Source organism: Neophocaena asiaeorientalis, unplaced genomic scaffold (assembly GCF_003031525.2).
Source record: "Neophocaena asiaeorientalis asiaeorientalis breed wild unplaced genomic scaffold, Neophocaena_asiaeorientalis_V1.1 scaffold429, whole genome shotgun sequence".
Taxonomy (NCBI): domain Eukaryota; kingdom Metazoa; phylum Chordata; class Mammalia; order Artiodactyla; family Phocoenidae; genus Neophocaena; species Neophocaena asiaeorientalis.
In genome coordinates this window covers 2323193-2341051 of record NW_020173550.1, presented here as the reverse complement: position 1 = coordinate 2341051, position 17859 = coordinate 2323193, and the positions used below count along the sequence as shown (strand labels likewise).

Here is a 17859-nt window from a genome sequence, read left to right as displayed (position 1 = left end):
GAAACCAAGGGAAAAAAGAATCCCAAATGTTTTTTTTTTTTTTTTTGCGGTACGCGGGCCTCTCACTGTTGTGGCCTCTCCCGCTGCAGAGCACAGCCTCCGGACGCACAGGCTCAGTGGCCATGGCTCATGAGCCCAGCCGCTCCGCGGCATGTGGGATCTTCCCGGGCCAGGGCACGAACCTGTGTCCCCTGCATCGGCAGGCCGACTCTCAACCACTGCGCCACCAGGGAAGCCCTCACCAAGGTTTTATTTTAGGACAGACCTCCACTTTGAGCCGCTCTAAATTCTCAGAAACTTCAGATCCTTTAGGACTTCGAGTCCAGTCTGCTCGCACCACAAACATTTCCCAGTGCACTGTGATCAAACACTCCTCACACCCCTTGGTGCTCAAGAGCTTGGGAGCTCCGTGGACAGGGGGGTGCTGGCCTCGTCACCCGTTTCCCTCATGCCGGAACGGGATAAGCCTTCCAAACTTTTGCTGAACACCTAATCCTGGGTACGTGTGTGTGGGTACCATTCCTCTTTTCGCTGCCCCTGGAGAGGCAACTGTGTCTCTACTGGGAATGACCCAGGTTAGCAGTGAAGAAACTGGGATGTGTGTTTCCAGTCTGCAATCATTAGTTGCTTGTAGCTTCAGGCTTGTGAAATGTCTCTCTTCCACGGTTTTCTCATTCTCGAGAAGGATGAAAACAACCTGTGCTGTTGACCTCGCAAGTTTGTTAAGAGATCAATGTTGTGCATGTAGCAGAACTCCTACAGTTTAATCATTCACACTTGAGCAGTTCTTATCCACTTTGCTTTTGTTTCAGCCAAAGGGGCTAGAAACTCCTACAAGGGCAGGAGAGTTGATTCAGGTGCCAGGTCCAGTCTTGGGTTCACACGCAGGGCCCCCTCCAACTCACCGGGTCCTCTGGACTGCGTACCACTTCAGGTGCCCAAACCCAGGTTCTGTTCCCCGCAGGTGAGCCGGCCCCATCCCCGCCAGCCCTCACACCCAAAGTCCTTCTGCTCTTCCAGTCCCGTCTTCACCCCCTCCACCCAATGCAGCAGGCCCGTTCCATGTCTGCTGCCCCTGGGCGGTCCTGCCAAGTCATCCGGGACCAAGCTACTCCTGCTCCCTTGGCCTCCACTTGACCCTTGCTCCTGCTGGATTTCCCCCATCATTTCTCCACCCCTTAGTTTTCCCCGCCTGACCCTCGACCATCAGCTCACTGCCCACTCCTACACAGTTGACCTTTACTGGGTGTTTGGCCTCCCCATTGAACTGTGAGTATCACAGACCTGGAGGGGTACAACCATGTCAGTTGTTGGTGAGCCTGACGGCCAAGGGGGTGCATTTAGGGGCCCAGTGAAGGGCAGAGGCTTTTCTCCCAGCTGGCTCTATATTCACGCTCCAGAGTGTGAGTTTCTGTCCTCTCATCCATGTCACCATTGCACAGCCCCTGAAGGAGAGGAGGCAGACAGGACCTGCTAGACTGCCCCCGCTTTTCTGGCCCAGGGATGGGGGAGGGTAGGATGTGCGCCATCGCTCTCTCTCCTCCAACTCTGTGTACCCCGCCATTCGAACCCTCGCTCCGTGGCTTTTCTCAGCCTGGCATCGCCTGTCCCTCTCACTCAGATCTGGTGGCTCATAAAGAACAAATAGATTTGGGGCCCCGATGCAACCTTTTAATTCCAAGCAGAGTCCCCCTCCCCCAGCATTATCACACACACACACACACGGCGGAAAGGGATGTCGGGGTCTGGGCAGGAACAAAACCCAGACCCCAGCAAAAAAATATATATATAATTATATACACGTGTATTTGTAGAGAAGAAAAGCTGGGAGCGTGATTAAGGTAGGGCAGAGAGTTAGGTGAGGAAAGCAGCTGGGGGGTGCCCCAATAAATTACATTCTTCAGAGAGCATGGTGGGGGATGCAGGGGTGTGGGTGGGACCTGGTAGCCAGGACTCTCAGCCTGGCTCCTCATCCCGTCCAGGGGAGCCCAAAGGCCTGGGCTCTGCCCGGGCCCTGGATGCTAGCAGGTAGCATTCTAGCCGACTCAGCCTGAAGGCTGATGTTGGGCTGGGGGTCTGTATAGGCGACATCTCCACTCTAAGCCAAGGCTTCTAAGGAAGCCTCGGGGCTGGAGCAAGAGGCTTTGAAGCTTGGGGGTCACAAGGAGAGGACAGGGTGAGCTAGAGGGCTGGGTGGCCTCCCTGCTGGAGGCTGAGAGGCGGGAGGCCCAGGTGCAGGGGAACCCGTCCCAGGTGAGCTGCGGAGGAGTGCTTGGGTGCACACAGGGTCCTGGGCGCTCTCTGCCTGCGTGGCTGCTTCCCACCCTCACGTGCCTCCTACCAGGCCCGAGGGTTCTTCCCACCCATTGGTCAGGACAGCAGACAGGCCTGACCGCTAAGTGTCATGTTCGTGTCTCATCCCTCTCTTCTGGGGACCTTCACATGGGGGTGGGGGCAGGGAGAGGGTGCAGACACTAACTCTGCGTGTGCTGGAGTGCACGCTGGGTTTGCCCGGTGCAGCGAGGACCAGGGATGAGAGAAGGGGCCCCCACCCCTAGCTTATCATGGGGAAGGAGGTCCATGTCCCCAAGCCCCAGCACTGCAGAGGCCTTGCTCTCCCTCGACCTCGGCAACGGAGCCAACCCCGCCTCTGCCCCACCACCCTGCTCCCCCCAGAGATGGTGCTTTGGGGTCTAGTGACCCCAGCTCCAGAGCCCTGAAGCAGCAAGGGTGAGGGTCAGTCACAGAGCAGGTGGGGGCCATCAGAAGAGAGAGGCCTTTTTCTTGAGTTCGTTTCGCTTCCACAGAGCCAGCTTGCCAAACTCTTCGGGAGACATAGAAAAGACCCTTGAGAAGTCCTCTGCTGACAGGTGCCTCTGCAAGGGGGACACACAGCGGCAGTGTAGGGACAGGAGGCACAGGGTGGGGCTGGGCCACCTTCCCCCACACCGGGCAGGGGAGGCTGCCCCGTCAGTAGCCCCTCACCCACCCAGCACATTCTCCCTGCGTACCTCAAGCCTCATCCTATCCACACCTGGAGGCAACTTGGTTCGCCCCCTGTTGGTCACCACCAGCATTTCGTAAGGATAGATCTGGCGGGGAGGGGAGGCGGGCAGTAAGTATCAGGCTCTTCGAGGTCCCTGTCAGCGTAACCCCCTCCATTCCCCAGGCCCCGTTATCAGCCTGCAGGGGCCATGGGGGCTCATGCCATCTTGCCATCCAACTCCCCCAACTTCCGCGCTGCCCCTCCCATCATCAGCCAGGAGGACCCCTCAGTGCATTCACTTCCTTGGCTTCTCCCCAAGCTGGCCAGCCCCCGATAGAGACGGTTCTGTCCCCTGCCCACCATCCCCTGCCTCTGCCCCTGCCCCTCACCTTCTGCTCCAGCACACAAGGAAGGGAGATCCCCCGGTCCATCCTCCCCCTCTGGCCCTCTCCGTTCTGGGGAGACCAAAGCCGCAGTGAGCCAGAGTGGGGCAGGGAGGCCTCCCCAGCCTTACCCTAGGCTTCTTATGTCCTCACCAGGTGACTCCGTAGCCCCGCACCCCTCCCCCAACGCTGCCAGTCCCCCGTCCGTAGCTTCCGCGCTCCACGTGTCTCCCTCCAGAAGGCACTCACCTGCAGGCCTGTGGGAGAGAAGAGCCATTGTTCAGAGGCAGCTCTGAGGTCAGCAGACTTCCAAACCCGCCAGCTCAGACTCCCTGACCTCCAGCCACAGAGCCCTGCCCACATCGCAGACACGGGCTGCCCCAGGGGCCTCTTGAGCCCCTTTCCCAGCATCAGGTCGGCCCTGCCTCTCACCTGGGCTTTCGGTCTCACTCCCGGATGGGCTGAAGTCTGTGGACTGAAGCTGGAAAGGACACCAAGGAATCAGAGGAAGCTGGAGCGTTCCACATCGTCTCCCTTCACTGTAAGGGTCTGGCCGCCCTCCCCCCCGCCCCGGGTGCCCACGTAGCTCAGTCCCTCACAGGCCCCACACGCACACTCTTCCCACGAGGCCTGTGACCTCCGTCCTGGGACCTTACTCGGCTCAGGGTGGTCCTGCCGTAGGCGGGGAGGGAAGAAGACTTCGATGTTCCCACGTGCAAGGCTGGAAGAGAGTAGGAGGCCCTGTCTCAGACCCTTTGGCCTGACAGTCATTCCAGAGGGTCATTCCCTGGCCTTCCCTGCCAGGAGCAGGGCAGTGGAGGGGGGACTTGGGGGAAGCTGGTGGGCCTCTGTTGGCTTCCAGCTCCTGCCCGTAACCTTCAGCAGGTGACATCGTGCTGGCAGCTCTGAACTATCCCTAATGCCTCCCCTCTCTCTAACAGATGTGCACAAAATAGACATTTGGGCCAAATGTCCGAGTGTTCAAATTGATAGTCAGCCAGTGATAGTCATAAAATGAACCTCTGGAATATGAAAATACATCTAAAATTTAGTCAAAACAATCGAATTATTACAATTTTATGTTTAGCAATGTTGGTAATCAAATTTCAAATGCTTGATGTTATAAAACAGAAGCTGCAGTTTTCCCAGCACCTTCCGCTGCTAGATGGCACCGCAGTCACTGGACTTGACATTCGCATGACCAGATGTCACTTTCAACTTGACGTCCAATAATATCACTAAGCTTTCAAGCACTGCAGATAGTAAGTCAAGAAAATTGGTTTTCGGTAACAGGTTTTCCTAGAAGGATTCTTAGTTTGCACTAATCTCAAAATGCCTTCATCTCCAATGACTAGAAATTGCTGGATGGTATAGCAATTGTTTTGACCAGCATTTTTTTGTGTGAAGGTTTAGCCTGGACAGACTCAAAAGTATAAGGAAGAATTGTTTTCTTCAAACGTTTTAATAAAATATGTTATTTGGAAGTTTGGTGAGAACAAAATGTGTTTTGGGGACCCTCGTGGGTTTTTTTCCCTTAATGCTTCTTATTTTTGTGTAGAGAATTGTCTACTTTCACAGCCCTCATTGTTGAAGCACTTCTCTTTTGGGATAAGTACACACTTCTCCCTCAACTGACTGAAAAGATCGTTTTTTTGAAAAATGTTTGGCCATGCTGCATGGCATCCCCAACCAGGAACTGAACCCGTGCCCCCTGCATTGGAAGCACGGAGTCTTAACTACTGGACCGCGAGGGAAATCCCTAAAGTGTATAAGATTTTCACTCTAATGACTTCTAGACTGCTTATTTACGTTCGAAAGTGACCGTTAATTCCAATGTTACCCTTAAGTCAGAATGACACGCCTGCCCGTAATTCTGAAATTGTTCAGGTTGATCAGCTATGAGAGTAACCTACGCAATCCTATGACCGCTGATCCCATACGAGTTCAAGGATGCCAACAGTGACACTGAGGCAGACATTTTGCTACTCAACTTTGCAAGGCCAAATGCACATTAAAGAGCTAATTTTGCCAAACTAGCAAATCCTGGTGGAGCATGAAGACTGAATCCAACCTTCGGGGCATCTCTCTCTCTCTGCCTCCTTCTTCGGGCCTTAACTATTTATTCCACATTCTCTAAAAAGACCTATTAGAAGCTCTTCCCACCCACAATGAAATATCATCCTGGTGAAATATCATTTCGATGACCCTATGGATGTCCCAGCCATATATGAGCCTTCACGGTTCCTTGAGTCCCCCAGCCCAGTGGCTTTCACCTCCACTCTACAGCATGCAACCCCTTCCGGCGGCCAGCCCCTGGATCTTGTCGTCCACAACAGCTTCGCTTTGACACTGAAGCCTGGGTATCACACTTTGCGGGCACAGTGCCCTTTATTTTTTATTTATTTATTTATTTTTTTACAGTAAGTGGGCCTCTCACTGTTGTGGCCTCTCCTGTTGCAGAGCACAGGCTCCGGACGCGCAGGCTCAGCAGCCGTGGCTCACGGGCCCAGCCGCTCCGCGGCATGTGGGATCCTCCCGGACCGGGGCACGAACCTGTGTCCCCTGCATCGGCAGGCGAACTCTCAACCACTGCGCCACCAGGGAAGCCAACACAGCGCCCTTTTTTGTTCGCAGCTTTCCCTCAGCCACATTCCTGGCACATCTGCCGGTCAATATCATGGGGAACCTCCAGTGTCTTGATCCCCCACTTCCCCCTGACCTTTGACCCATAGGTGGGTACATAACCACTTTCACCCACACTCAGCAGCACCCAAACTCTAACCCTGCATCAGCCCAGGGCTCCCCTTTTGCCCGCAGGCTATGGATATGAAGCCCACAACGTGTACCTTAGCATCACTAGAGACCCTAAAGCCTCTCATCAGTTCCCCTTCCCAGCAGAAGCTGTTCCGAACCTTCACCACTCTCACCAAGCCTCACCCTCCGTGTACTCAGCAGACGACATCAACTTCTCTCTCTCTTTTTTTTTTTTGGCCTAGCCACACAGCATGCAGGATCTTAGTTCTCCCCGACCAGGGATCGAACCCGTGCCCTCTGCATCGGAAGTGCAGAGTCTTAACTACTGGGCCATCAAGGAAGTCCCTAAAGTGTATAAGATTTTCACTCCTAATGATTTCTAGATTGCCTTTTTATGTTTGAAAGTGACCATTAATTTCAATGTTACCCTTACGTCAGAATGACACGCCTGTCCGTACTTCTGAAATTGTTCAGGTTGGAGCTTGGATTCTTAACCACTGGACCACCAGGGAAGTCCCGAACCTCAACTTCTGATGTGGGCTGCTCCCAAAGCCAAGTCCCCGACCCCTTCAAGGCCAGCCTCCTGCGTCCTGAGGCTGGGTCTCACTTCTGACCTCCTCCCAGCCAACCTTCCAAGGGGATTGCAGTGTGAGTGCTCTCCAAGGAACAGCCCTCGGCACCCTGCCCTCCCCTCCCCTTTTTCTACACAATTGGATTTTTTCTCATGGTCCCACTACCACGTATAAGCTGAAGATTCTGCTTGAACCCTGACTTGCGCCTCAAGCTTGCAACTCAGTCAAACTCAGCTCCCACCTACATGCACTTAAAACCCAACACATACCAAAACAGTTTCTTCATCTTTCCCCCGAAACCTGCCTCTTTCATGATCTCAGCCCCAGGTCTGTCATCACCCAGCACCCAAGACAAAAACCCCAACTCGTCTCTCCTTCACCACCCATATTCAATCAGCCACTAAGTCCAGTTGATTCCATCTCCTCTACAGATCTTCCTCGACCTACGATGGGGTCACGCCCCGATAAACCCATCGTTAAGTCAAAACTGCATTTAGGGCTTCCCTGGTGGCGCAGTGGCTGAGAGTCCGCCTGCCGATGCTAGGGGACATGGGTTCGTGCCCCGGTCCGGAAAGATCCCACATGCCGCGGAGCGGCTGGGCCCGTGAGCCATGGCCACTGAGCCTGCGCGTCCGGAGGCTGTGCTCCGCAATGGGAGAGGCCACAACAGTGAGAGGCCCGCGTACCGCAAAAAAAAAAAAAAGAAAAAATGCATTTAATACCCCAAACCTACTGAACATCAGAGCTCAGCCCAGCCTACCTTAAACGTGCTCAGGACACTTCCATGAGCCTACAGCTGGGCAAAGCCTATTTTACAGTGAAGTGTTGAACCTCTCATGTAATTTACTGCATGCTGTACTGAAAGTGCATAACAGAATGGTGGTCTGGGTACAGAACGGTTTTAAGTGTATGGGCTGTTTCCCGTCGTGATGATGTGGCTGGCGGGGAGCCGAGGCTCGCTGCCGCTGCCCAGCATCTCAAGAGAGCATCGTGGCACTTCCCTGGCTGTCCCGTGGTTAAGACTCTGCGCTTTCACTGCAGGGGGCGCGTGTTCAATCCCTGGTCAGGGAACTAAGATCCTGCATGCCGCACGGTGCGGCCAAAAAAAAAAGAAGAAAAAAAAGGAAAAAAAAAAGCCAAGAGAGCATCATACCGCACATCACTAGCCTGGGAAAAGGTCAAAATTCAAAACTGGACATACAGTTTCCACTGAATGCATATTGCTTTCGCACCATTGTAAAGATGAAAAATTGTAATTCCGGGGCTATTTCTATACAGACTGTGCCTGTATAGTTCTCAAACCCATTCCGTCTTCTCTGGACCTATGTATATTTTTAGCCCTTACCCAGATGATTGGAAAGTGTGGTAGACTGTCTCTGAAGATGGCCCGCAACATTACCTCCCAGCCTGTGTGCCCTTGGGCGGTTCCTCTCAGCAGGAAGCAGAATCTCTTTCCTCTCCCTTGTGTCTGGGCGGCCTGGGAGCTGCTCTGACCATCAGAAGGCAGTAGAAGGATGCCCTGCGGCTTCCGAGGCCAGGCTCTTAGAGGCCTTGTAGCTTCCAGTTTGGGCTTCTCAGATCTGCCCCCCTCCCCTCCAGCCATCATGCTCGAAGGAAGCCCAGGTTAGCCTCAGTGATGTGCAGCATGGCACCAAAGCCCCAGCCACCGCAGAGCACGCTCTGTGCGCTGTAATTCCAGGCTCCTGGAGGTCCTCTCTGCTGGCTGGATGTTTGCTGCTCCCGGCCTTTGCTCCCACACTGTCCCTGGGGTCTGTGCTGCCCTTCTCCCTCACTCACTTTGTCTTGTCCTTCAAGACCCCAACTCCGGGACCCAGGCCCTATCAGCGTCCTCTCAAAGCATTTGAAGTGTACCTCTCACCTGCTATGCTACACTGACACCCCAGTGTCCACGTCACTTTCCCCGTGACCAGAAGCTACTGGAAGGCAGCGCTATGGTGTTTTAGTCTTTATATCCTCAGGGCCAAGAACATGGTAGACACCCAATAAATGTTTGTCGAATTAAACAAAATGTGCTAATTCTGCTTTAGCTGATGCCATCCTTTGTCATCTCATCTTGTTCCATGACTGGTGCTCTTGCCGTACGGAGAGCGCCAGAGCCTTGAGCCAGCAACCGAAACTTCTATGTCTCTTATACCCACAGTAGCACAGCGCTGGGCGTGACAGACAAACTCAGCGGACTACTTGATTCTGGCCTCAGGGTCTGGCCAGGTGACTCTGAGCCCCCCTGGTGACACTCACAGGTATGGAAGGGTGTCCGGTCAGGCAGAGAGCGGGTTTTCCGTCGGATAGGCAATGACTTTTCCATCTCTTCCTTCAAGATCATCTTTCCCAAGTTAGAAGTAACCTGGCAAGGAGAAAGGAAGATGGATCCAAGGCGTCGATACCTGTTTCTCATCTCCAAGAGGTTCAGAGTTGGGTCCATCCCAGGCAGAAGTGGGGACGGAGTTCCTGAGGGGCTGTGCGGTGCCTGGAGCCCATGGAGCCTGTCCTGGTCAGACGCTCTACCACATTGGGTCTGGCCACGCTCGAGAGCAAGGAGTCAGAGCCTCTCAGTGTAACTCTGCCCCAGGGGCTTCTGCAAACCAGGTCACAAGGCCCAGAGCACAAGCCCGTGCCACCGTCAGTGGCCTTTCCGTGACTCTCTACACCCTCTCTCCTCCCCTGGAGGCCAGCAGCCTACTCTCTCCTTTCTCCTCGTCCCATGAACTACTCCGCCTGCTGAAGCCTGGCACTGGCGGGACCACCCTTTTCTGTGCTTTTGGCCCTCACAGTAAGCGGTGTCCCCCTAAAGCAACATGCAATCCTAGTGTCCCTTCAAAAGCAGCAGCCTGACATCCTGGCAAAGAAAGGGAATTCCTCACATGTTCTCACCAGGACGCTCTTCAGACATGTACCCATTTAGATCAGAATGGAACTTCTGTCCCCAGGGTGGCCCAGGGATGCGGGTGGGGCAGCGAGATGCTACCTTACTGAGTTCCTCTCTCTGACGCTCCCTGAGAGCCTTCATCTCCTCCCCGGAGTCATCGTCGTCGTCGTCTTCCTCCTCCTCTGCCCCCCTCCTCGATGCCTTCCTCTTCCTCCACTCTGTCTCTGGGAAATACGGACCAAAGCGGGCACATCAGTCAATCAACCGCGCGCTCAACGAGCATCTGTCAGGGGCTGCTTTGTGCATGTCCCGGGGCCGCAACCTTGAAGGGAACGCCGCAAATTATTATTATAAAATAAAAGCAACGTTTTCTAGCCTTGCGGTGAAGCTGGGTGGGCAACACACGCCCACACGACTGAAAGCGATTGGGGGCCAAGACCTCATCTCATTCCTCTTTCTCTTTCCAGAGCTCCCACCACAGAGCCTGGGACACAGTAGAAATTTGACAAATGTCTGTTGAGCGGCCAAAGAAATGAACGGAAAGCGGTTAAATGACTAACAAGCAGGGCCGCTTACGCCAAGAGCGATGGGGTTGCAGGGACGGGGGAAGCAGGAGCCTGGAGGGTTCATGGAGTTTCATGCAGGTGGGGGGGTGGGGGGTTCCTGGGGCTTCAGCAGGGCCTCTCTCGCCTACCCACAACGGCCAGCGACGGGGGGCATGGCCAGTAGTCTGTTTCGATCTTGGCTGGCTGGTTGGGGTCGGGAGGCTGCGCTGCAGGGAACTTGGACGACTCGATGATGAGGTCTTCAATGAGGTGCTTGCTCTGAGGGCTGCCTCCTGTGGACTCTGCGCGGGGAGGTCAAGGTCAGCCCGGGCACGCCCTCCCCCCCGGAGGCCACCTCCCACCTTAGCCCCCCACTCCCTCCTCTCTCCCTCTTCACACCTGTGAGCTCCTGGGTGTAAAAGCAACGCACAAGGAAGAGCACAGGGCAGTTTACGTGCTGATATGAACATCTGTTTTCCCATCACCCCCCCACCCTCAGGACAACCTCCCGGCACGTGGCGAAAAGGGGGCTCTGGTCGGTCAGGGGAACCCTCACCTCTCTGCTTGTAGATGGGTGGCTTCTTGTAGATGTTGGAATCCGGGCGGGTGGTCTCTGTGGAGAGGGAGCAAGAATGGATGAGAAGGAGGCTATGAGGATGGCGGGGAGGCTGGGTCAGAGGAGGGAATAGAGACATGGATTGGGAGAAGGCAGGAAACTCAGGGGCTCCTGCCAAGAGTCAAGACAGAACCAGAGATCCTGAAATTACCCCTCAGGGGTTGGGATTTTTGCACTTCTCTGTTTGGGTGGGAGGGAGGATGCAGCAGGGCCCACCATCTCTGGGAGCTCTGCCTGGGGTCCGGCATCTGGGGGTCTGGCCAGTTCTGTGGTGTGCATATACTCCAGAGAGTGGGGGACTAAGAGTAAGGGGCTTGGGTTCCTGAAGGAAAAAAAGAGGACCTAGGGCAAGGATGCAGCCATGCTGACACCAAAACCTACCAGGATGGTGGAAATGGGGCAGGCTGGTCCGGGGCGTGCCAGTGGTTCTTGGGGCTGAAGCCTGAGAGAGGGTTCCAGGGGACCGGCTCTCCGCCCACACCTGCAGAACAGAAGTACGGTTCACTGCAGCTCCCAGTTCCCCCACCCCACCCCCTCCACTATCTCCATCCTCCCACCCTAGCACACACGCCCCCAACCCCAGGGCAGAGGAAGGCTATCCAAGGACTCGACCTGCTGACGCTGCCTGACCCAGGAGAAAGGATTAAAAGAGATCCTGGGTCAGACGTAGATGGACCCAGAGCTGGCCAGTGACAGGACAAGGTCCACTGATTCCATCACCCCCTAGGCTCTGCCAAGCCCAGTCTGGACGTGTGTGGGGAAGGGGGTTGAGCCCGGTCAGAGCAGGGCTGGGCAAGTGTCAGGTGCGGGGCAGACTCACCTCTGGGGATGGTGGGGGGGATGTGGATTTGGGTGACAGCGAGCGCTGTGAATGGAGAGGAGGCTGGTCAGAGCCACAAGGGTGGGATTAAACCCTTGTCCCTAGGACCCCAGGTGGGTCACTTCACCCCCCCACACACTCAACTCTGCAATTGCCCAGCCAATTTCTGGGCCACCTCTTCTCTCTTAGTCCCTGCCAGCTCCCAGGGCTGGCCCTCCGTCCTCTCTCTCCCTAGACAGGGTCCTAAGTCTTTCCCTAGGACCCACGAAGAAGCAGAGGAAGTCGAGGATCTTGAAGCAGTGAGCACGTGCTCTGAGGGCCAGCTGGAGGGGCTATGGCTCTGACCTCAGAGCCGATGAGCAACAGAGGGAAGGGACAAGACCCACAGCATCCAGGATGGAGTCCGGGCCCCTTGTCAGGCGTTTAAGTCTCCCCACAGCCTGGCCCCGTCTCTTTGCTCAGCCACGACACTGCCCCTTTCTCCAACGCAGTGTACAAAGTACCTGTCCTGTGTTGTCTCATGCATTTGACTACCTGGTGAGGTGGACGGGTAAAAGTATCACCTCTATTTTATAGGAAGGGAAACTGAGACCACACCGTCACACAGGTCACACTCAGCTAGGACTTCCGGCCTCCGAGCTCAGTGTTCCTGGGCGCTTTCCACAAATTTGCTCACTTTCTGCCCAGTCCCACCCCATTCCTACATGACCCCGCTCTGTGCTGCTACCATTCAAACATGGCCTCCCCTGCTCTCCACCTGGAGCTAGCCTCTAGCCTCCAGCCGCCAGCCCATCTCTGCCTGCCCTGCAGGTGATTCCTGTGTACAGGTCCCCTTCTTGTTTTGAAGTCTGGCCTCCAGGAAAGAAAGCATGAGAGGGATTCTGCCTCCCACCCAATGTGGCTGGGGGAGCCCTTCCCCCAGGTCCTGTCCAAGAGGAACCTCCCACCCTTTACCTCCCGGCTTCTGGGCAGCTCCACGTGTTCCAGCAGAGAATAGGTAAAGTGGGGCTCGTAGATCATGAGGTCAGGCCTCTCGATGTCCAGGATGGCCTTGTCCTTGGGGATGGCAGCCAAGTCCTTGTAGCCCATCACTTGATTGTCCATCTTGGCCTGAAGGGAAACGGTACACATGGAACAGAGGTGTCAAAAGCCTCCCTTAGAATACTGGCCCTACAAGCCAGACCTGCAATTTATTAGGAAGAAGATGGGCGGCCGTTTTAGATGTCAGCTCCTGTAAGTTAATATTTCTATTATTGTCATTTGAAAGGTTTAGAGTGTCACCTTAAAACAATGATAGTCCTTCACCTAGCCCTTTGGGTACAACGAGACAGTACCAGACCAGCAGGACGGGGTGTGCAGAACCTTCTCTGGATCTGGGGTTCTCTCTGCCTGCCAGCCCTGGCAGGACCATCATCATTTGAGTGAAGCTGCCCGGCAGCCAGCGTGCGCCCCTCCCCTCCCTCCTCCCAGCCTGAGGGTGCTGGTGGCCAAGAGGTACTCACCACGATGCTGGAGGGAGAGCCCGGAACACTGGAGCCTCGGGAGGAGCTGACGCTCCCAGGGGAGGTAAGTGGTTGCTGGGGAGAGCGAGCAGGCGGGCGGGTGGGAATGTGTGTGGGTGCCAGGGCCGGGCCGGAGGGAGGGGGCTGGGGCAGGGGAGGGCTTCTCTAGGCCTCTGGGGCCCCGGGGTGCGGCGCCGCGGGCAACCACCAGGTGGCATCCTCGACTCCCGACCTGACCCTCCGCGGGGAGCCTGGCCCCCACCGCGTGCCCCCGGCACCCCACTGCCCCGGCGTGGGTGTAGCCCCGCGCACCTTCTGCAGCCGTTCCATGCAGCAGGGAGCTGGCCGGCCGGATCACTCGCAGAGCCCTGTGCGCGAGGGGAGACGACAGGGCGTCAGGCTCTATCCGGCTCCTGGGCGCTGCGCGCTCGGGGCCGCGAGAGCAGAAAGGGCGCTCCCCCGGGCTGTGGCGTCCTCATCCCTCGGTGACTCTCCAGGCTGCTGGCCGAGTGCAGGGCCTGGAAGGGGAGGGAGAACGTGCCAGCCGGGGCTGTCGAGCCCCGCGATCTCAGAGGGCGGGGACGAGGGCAGCCCCCTCTGGCCCCGCGTGTCTCCCGGGAGCGGGGCTCCGGCTTTCCGTTCGCTCAGCCGCGAGGACCGGAGATCGCATGTGGCCCGCGGCGAGACGGGAAGGTGGACGGGCTGCGCTAGTTTTTGAGCCATTGTTCTCTGGCTGGAAAGGAAATGACGGCAGGGCTCAGCCGTTCCCGGGGCAGCCTACACATCCCTGCTTCCTCACACCTGCCCTGCCGGGTATGCGGGTCAGTTTCAGGCCCAGGTTCTCACTCGCCTCGGCCTCTGCCGTGGCCTTTCCCTGGCTCTGTGTTGGTGCCCTTGACCTCCTTCCCCTCAGTCTATGTCCACGGTGCCACCCCTCTCTCATAGCCCCAAAAAGGTTGAACACAGAGAGACTTAGTAATACCATGAGACGGCAATAGGGGGAGGGGAGGACAAAGCGAAGGCGATTTGGTGGGAAGCGCTCAGGTCATTGGCTGGGGGCAAGCGCTCAGGTCATTGGCTGGGGGCTGCCGCTCTCCCATTGGAGAAGGGAGGGGGCGGCTGGAGGGAGCCACAGCCCCATGTGCCTGTCCCCGTACAGCGGGCAATCCCACTTGCAGGCATCCGGTAAAACACCTTTGGGGCCAAGGCCACGTCCCAGCTCCCCACCATCTCGGAACCCTCGAGCTGAGGCTGCCCTCTGAAGCGCTACTTTGCCGCAAGTCAGGGCCCCCTAGTTCAGCAGGAAGGCCTCCAGGCTGGCACTGCCCTCTCTTGGTTCCTAAGAAGTTGAGTCCTGTCTGCAGCAGTAGAGTAGGAGTTCCCTGGGGCCGCAGCCCAGGTCTCCTTCCTCAGTAAATCCCTTAGCAGCCCTCCCATCCTCCCCACACACACACCTGGACCAGACACACAATAACCATTCAGTGGGACTTCCCTGGTGGCGCAGTGGTTAAGAATCCATCTGCCAATGCAGGGGACACGGGTTTGAGCCCTGGTCCGGGAAGATCCCACATGCCGCAGAGCAGCTAAGCCCGTGTGCCCCAACTACTGTAGCCTGCGCACCTAGAGCCCGTGCTCGACAAGAAGAGAAGCCACAGCAATGAGAAGCCCACGCACCGCAACGGAGAGTAGCCCCCGCTCGCCACAACTAGAGAAAGCCCACGTGCAGCCGTGAAGACCTAACGCAGCCAAAAATAAATAAATAAAATAAATAAATTTATATAAATAAATAAAAATAACCATTCAATGAACGCCTGGCTGAGTTTCTGACGTGATGGTGGCAGTGGAACTGTCTTCCAACTGCTGGCAGTAAGCCGTAGAGTGAAGAGAGCTGATGACTACAGAACGTACAGGGAAGAGGCAGCAATAAGGTAGTGGTTAAGAGCATGGACTCTGGACGCGAATGCCTGGGGAGAGGAGACTCTGCTACTCAGAAGCTGTGTGACCCTGGGCAAGTTACCCTCTTCGTGCCTCACCGTTCTCACCCATAAAATGGAAGGTGGTGATAGTATCGGTGTCATAGGGTTGCTCTGATTATTAGGTAGGTTAGAACGCGTGAAGTGTTTAAAACATAGATTTTATGTAGAGCGTTTATTATTTCTATCTCCTTGAGGACCGATAAACTTAGATGGCTTTCTGTAGCCACTCTGCCACAGAAGGTCATGAAAGACTTGAGGTCATTGGTGCTCCCAATTTTATCACCCGTTACTTTGTATCAGGCCGCTTTTCTGCTGTGTCTCCACCACCTACTTGCCGCACCAGCAGCCCTTATTCCCACTTCCCTGCTTTTGCGCACGCTCTCGCACTATCCTCATCTCCCAGATGCCACCCATCCTTTAGGGGCCATGCTAAACCCTCCTCCTCTTGGAGGCCTCCCCTGTTATTCTCGTCCGCATTGACAAACTCTTCTCTGAATTCCAGTGGGACTTAAAAAGAGAATCATATAACTTAGTCCTCGATTACGTTGCCTGACATGCCCACAACAATCCTATAAGGTAGACCTATTTTACAGATGAGGAAAACCGAGGCTCGGAGAGGTTAAAAACGTGTCCAGGGTCGTGGGGGTGACAGTGACTATGTCTTCCGCATTGGCATGTTTCGTAGTGCCTCCGTAGTACTGTGTCGGGTTCACTGTGGGGACAGACTAGCATTTGCCACAGTTCTCAAGTCTTTTTGGAATTCTAGAGCCAAGGCTTCTCCAAGACAAGACTCTGGCCATCGGAGTCACACTGGTGCCTAGGTGCCCCTGGAAGGGCTCCATTCCAGAGCTTCAGCCTTCTCTTGCTTTCTTAACACTCACTTTGTAATGCTTTTAACTGGATGTGTGAGGACTGGAATAAACTCTAGCACGTACTCAAAGAGCTGTTAGCTCCCTCTCACTCCTATTTCGTCTTTACTTTGTTAACAGACATTGTCAAACTAGCTATACACTGGCTTAGCCAAGAGGCAAACACTCATTCATCCACCCATATACATCCACCCGCCCACCCAGTCATGTATTGTTTTATCCATTCATTCACTACTTTCTGAGCACCTGTTCTGCAATGACCACAGAGCGTTGTGGTGTTGTGGAGAACAGAAAGATGAGTCAAAGGAGCTAAGCCGTCCCTCCAGAAATGAGGCCATATGTATAGATAACGCCCATGCAAAGCAGAAAATTATGTGTGCCTGATAAGATAGTATAAAGGGCTGTGAGAGGTCACAGGAGAGAGGAATCACTCCTGCTGGGGTGTCAAGAGGGGAAAATAAAAAGGTTTTCTTAGAGGAGGAAGTGTTTAAGGCAGGCCTTGAAAGATGCCCGGTTTGAGATCATGCAAAAACTAAAAGAGGGATCCTTGAAAGAGACAGCAGCATGAGGGAAACTGGAGACACGGGGAAGCACTGGGTCTGTCTGGAGACAGCAAATACGGCTGAATCGTGGAGCTCATGAGGTTGAGACTGGTTTGGGGCAGAGGTTGGGGGCCAGATTTGTAGATGCCTTGAACTTAGACTAGGGGATTCCGAATGTATTCTGTGGGCAACTAGGGCTATGGAATGCTTAGAAACATTTAAAACAAAGAAGTGATGGATCCAAGCAGTGCTTTGGGAAAATGAATCAGGCTGCAGGCTGGGAGATGGAATAGACAGGAAGAGGCAGTCCACAGAGAGACCAGCCAGGAAGCTACGGCAGTAGTTCAAGCAGGGGATTGTGAGGCTCTAGACTTGGGCCTGGAGCCCAAGATGGAAAGGGCCAAGTGGGAGGAATCCTAGAGGCAGAATGTGCAAAACAGAACTTGATCTGGAGACAGCCCCCCCCACCCCCACCCCTCACTGCTGGGGAGGAACAGGTAGCAATGACAGGAGAAGGGGAAGCAATGAGTTCACTTCTTGCCAGCTGAGGCTGAGGTGGGGGCAGTAGCTGGCAACAGAAATTTGGGAGCCATTTGAGCTAGAGGTGGTAGTCTGCCCCATGAGGTTGCCGAGGGAGAAAGAAGGTCAAAACCCAGCATCCTGAGAAACGCTAGGGGACTAGAAGAAAAAGGGAGCTGGAGGTGGCATGAAAGGGAGGGGGAAGACTAGATGGCCAGGTCCCTGAGGGGCTGGGAGTGTATCTAGTGATTCTTTGTACTTTTAGTAAAGGACCTAATACACAGTAAGTGTGCCAAAAACATTGAGAGAGAGTTGTGGGGAGGGATAGGGGGGTTGAGAAAGAATGTCATGAAGCCAGAAGTCCATCGCCCAGAGAAGGCAAGACATGCAGAAAGGAGTGACAGCTCGCCAGTTTGGATGTCAAGCCCTGGTGGCTTCTGAGAGCATCTGCAGAGGAATAGTGAGGGATGGGGATGGGGAGAGGTGGCCAGGGTGTACAGGCAGGGGGAGGGGCACTTCCAAGAAGTGTGACAGAAGGGCAGGAGGGGGTTAGGAGAGTTACTTTGCAGGAGGTGAGCTTGGCTGAAGGTTTTTTAGGAAAAGGGAGACCTGAACACTTTTGTAGGCAGTGGAGAGTGAAGAGTAGAAAAGAAATTGTGGCTGCAGGAGAGGGGCGGCACTTGAGGGAGGAAGGTCCCAGCAGGGGAAGGGGAGAGGGATCGGGTCCAGGCCCAAGTGAAGGTCTACCTTTGGAAAGAAAGCCCGAGCTTCCCTGAAAGGAGAGGAAAGGGAAAGTTGGGTAATTGCAATCTAGGGGCCTTTGGAGCAGGCCGATTGGGAGGCTTCTATTTTCCCAGGAAAAGTGAGAGATAAGGACAGATACAGACC

General features: G+C 55.1%; 1 protein-coding gene across 9 annotated transcripts in view; it reads right to left on the bottom strand.

The window, feature by feature from the left end:
• Positions 1 to 1657: 1657 nt before the first annotated feature.
• The window catches only part of DMTN (dematin actin binding protein), a 23545-nt gene continuing 7343 nt past the window's right edge, over positions 1658 to 17859 (bottom strand). For 4 of the 9 annotated variants that reach the window (XM_024747722.1, XM_024747719.1, XM_024747721.1 and 1 more), the window contains exons 2-16: positions 13378 to 13583; positions 13066 to 13140; positions 12518 to 12673; positions 11564 to 11608; positions 11125 to 11224; positions 10684 to 10740; positions 10277 to 10429; positions 9682 to 9806; positions 8955 to 9060; positions 4026 to 4090; positions 3802 to 3850; positions 3619 to 3626; positions 3376 to 3441; positions 3012 to 3092; positions 1658 to 2876 (exon numbers count right to left, since the gene is read on the bottom strand). In XM_024747722.1, the coding sequence (XP_024603490.1) occupies positions 2763 to 2876; positions 3012 to 3092; positions 3376 to 3441; positions 3619 to 3626; positions 3802 to 3850; positions 4026 to 4090; positions 8955 to 9060; positions 9682 to 9806; positions 10277 to 10429; positions 10684 to 10740; positions 11125 to 11224; positions 11564 to 11608; positions 12518 to 12673; positions 13066 to 13140; positions 13378 to 13395 (1218 nt within the window). In that variant the 5' untranslated portion in view covers positions 13396 to 13583 and the 3' untranslated portion in view covers positions 1658 to 2762. The remainder of the gene's footprint in view (positions 2877 to 3011; positions 3093 to 3375; positions 3442 to 3618; positions 3627 to 3801; positions 3851 to 4025; positions 4091 to 8954; positions 9061 to 9681; positions 9807 to 10276; positions 10430 to 10683; positions 10741 to 11124; positions 11225 to 11563; positions 11609 to 12517; positions 12674 to 13065; positions 13141 to 13377; positions 13584 to 17859) is intronic. The other 5 variants (XM_024747723.1, XM_024747726.1, XM_024747727.1 and 2 more) reach the window with 5 other exon arrangements.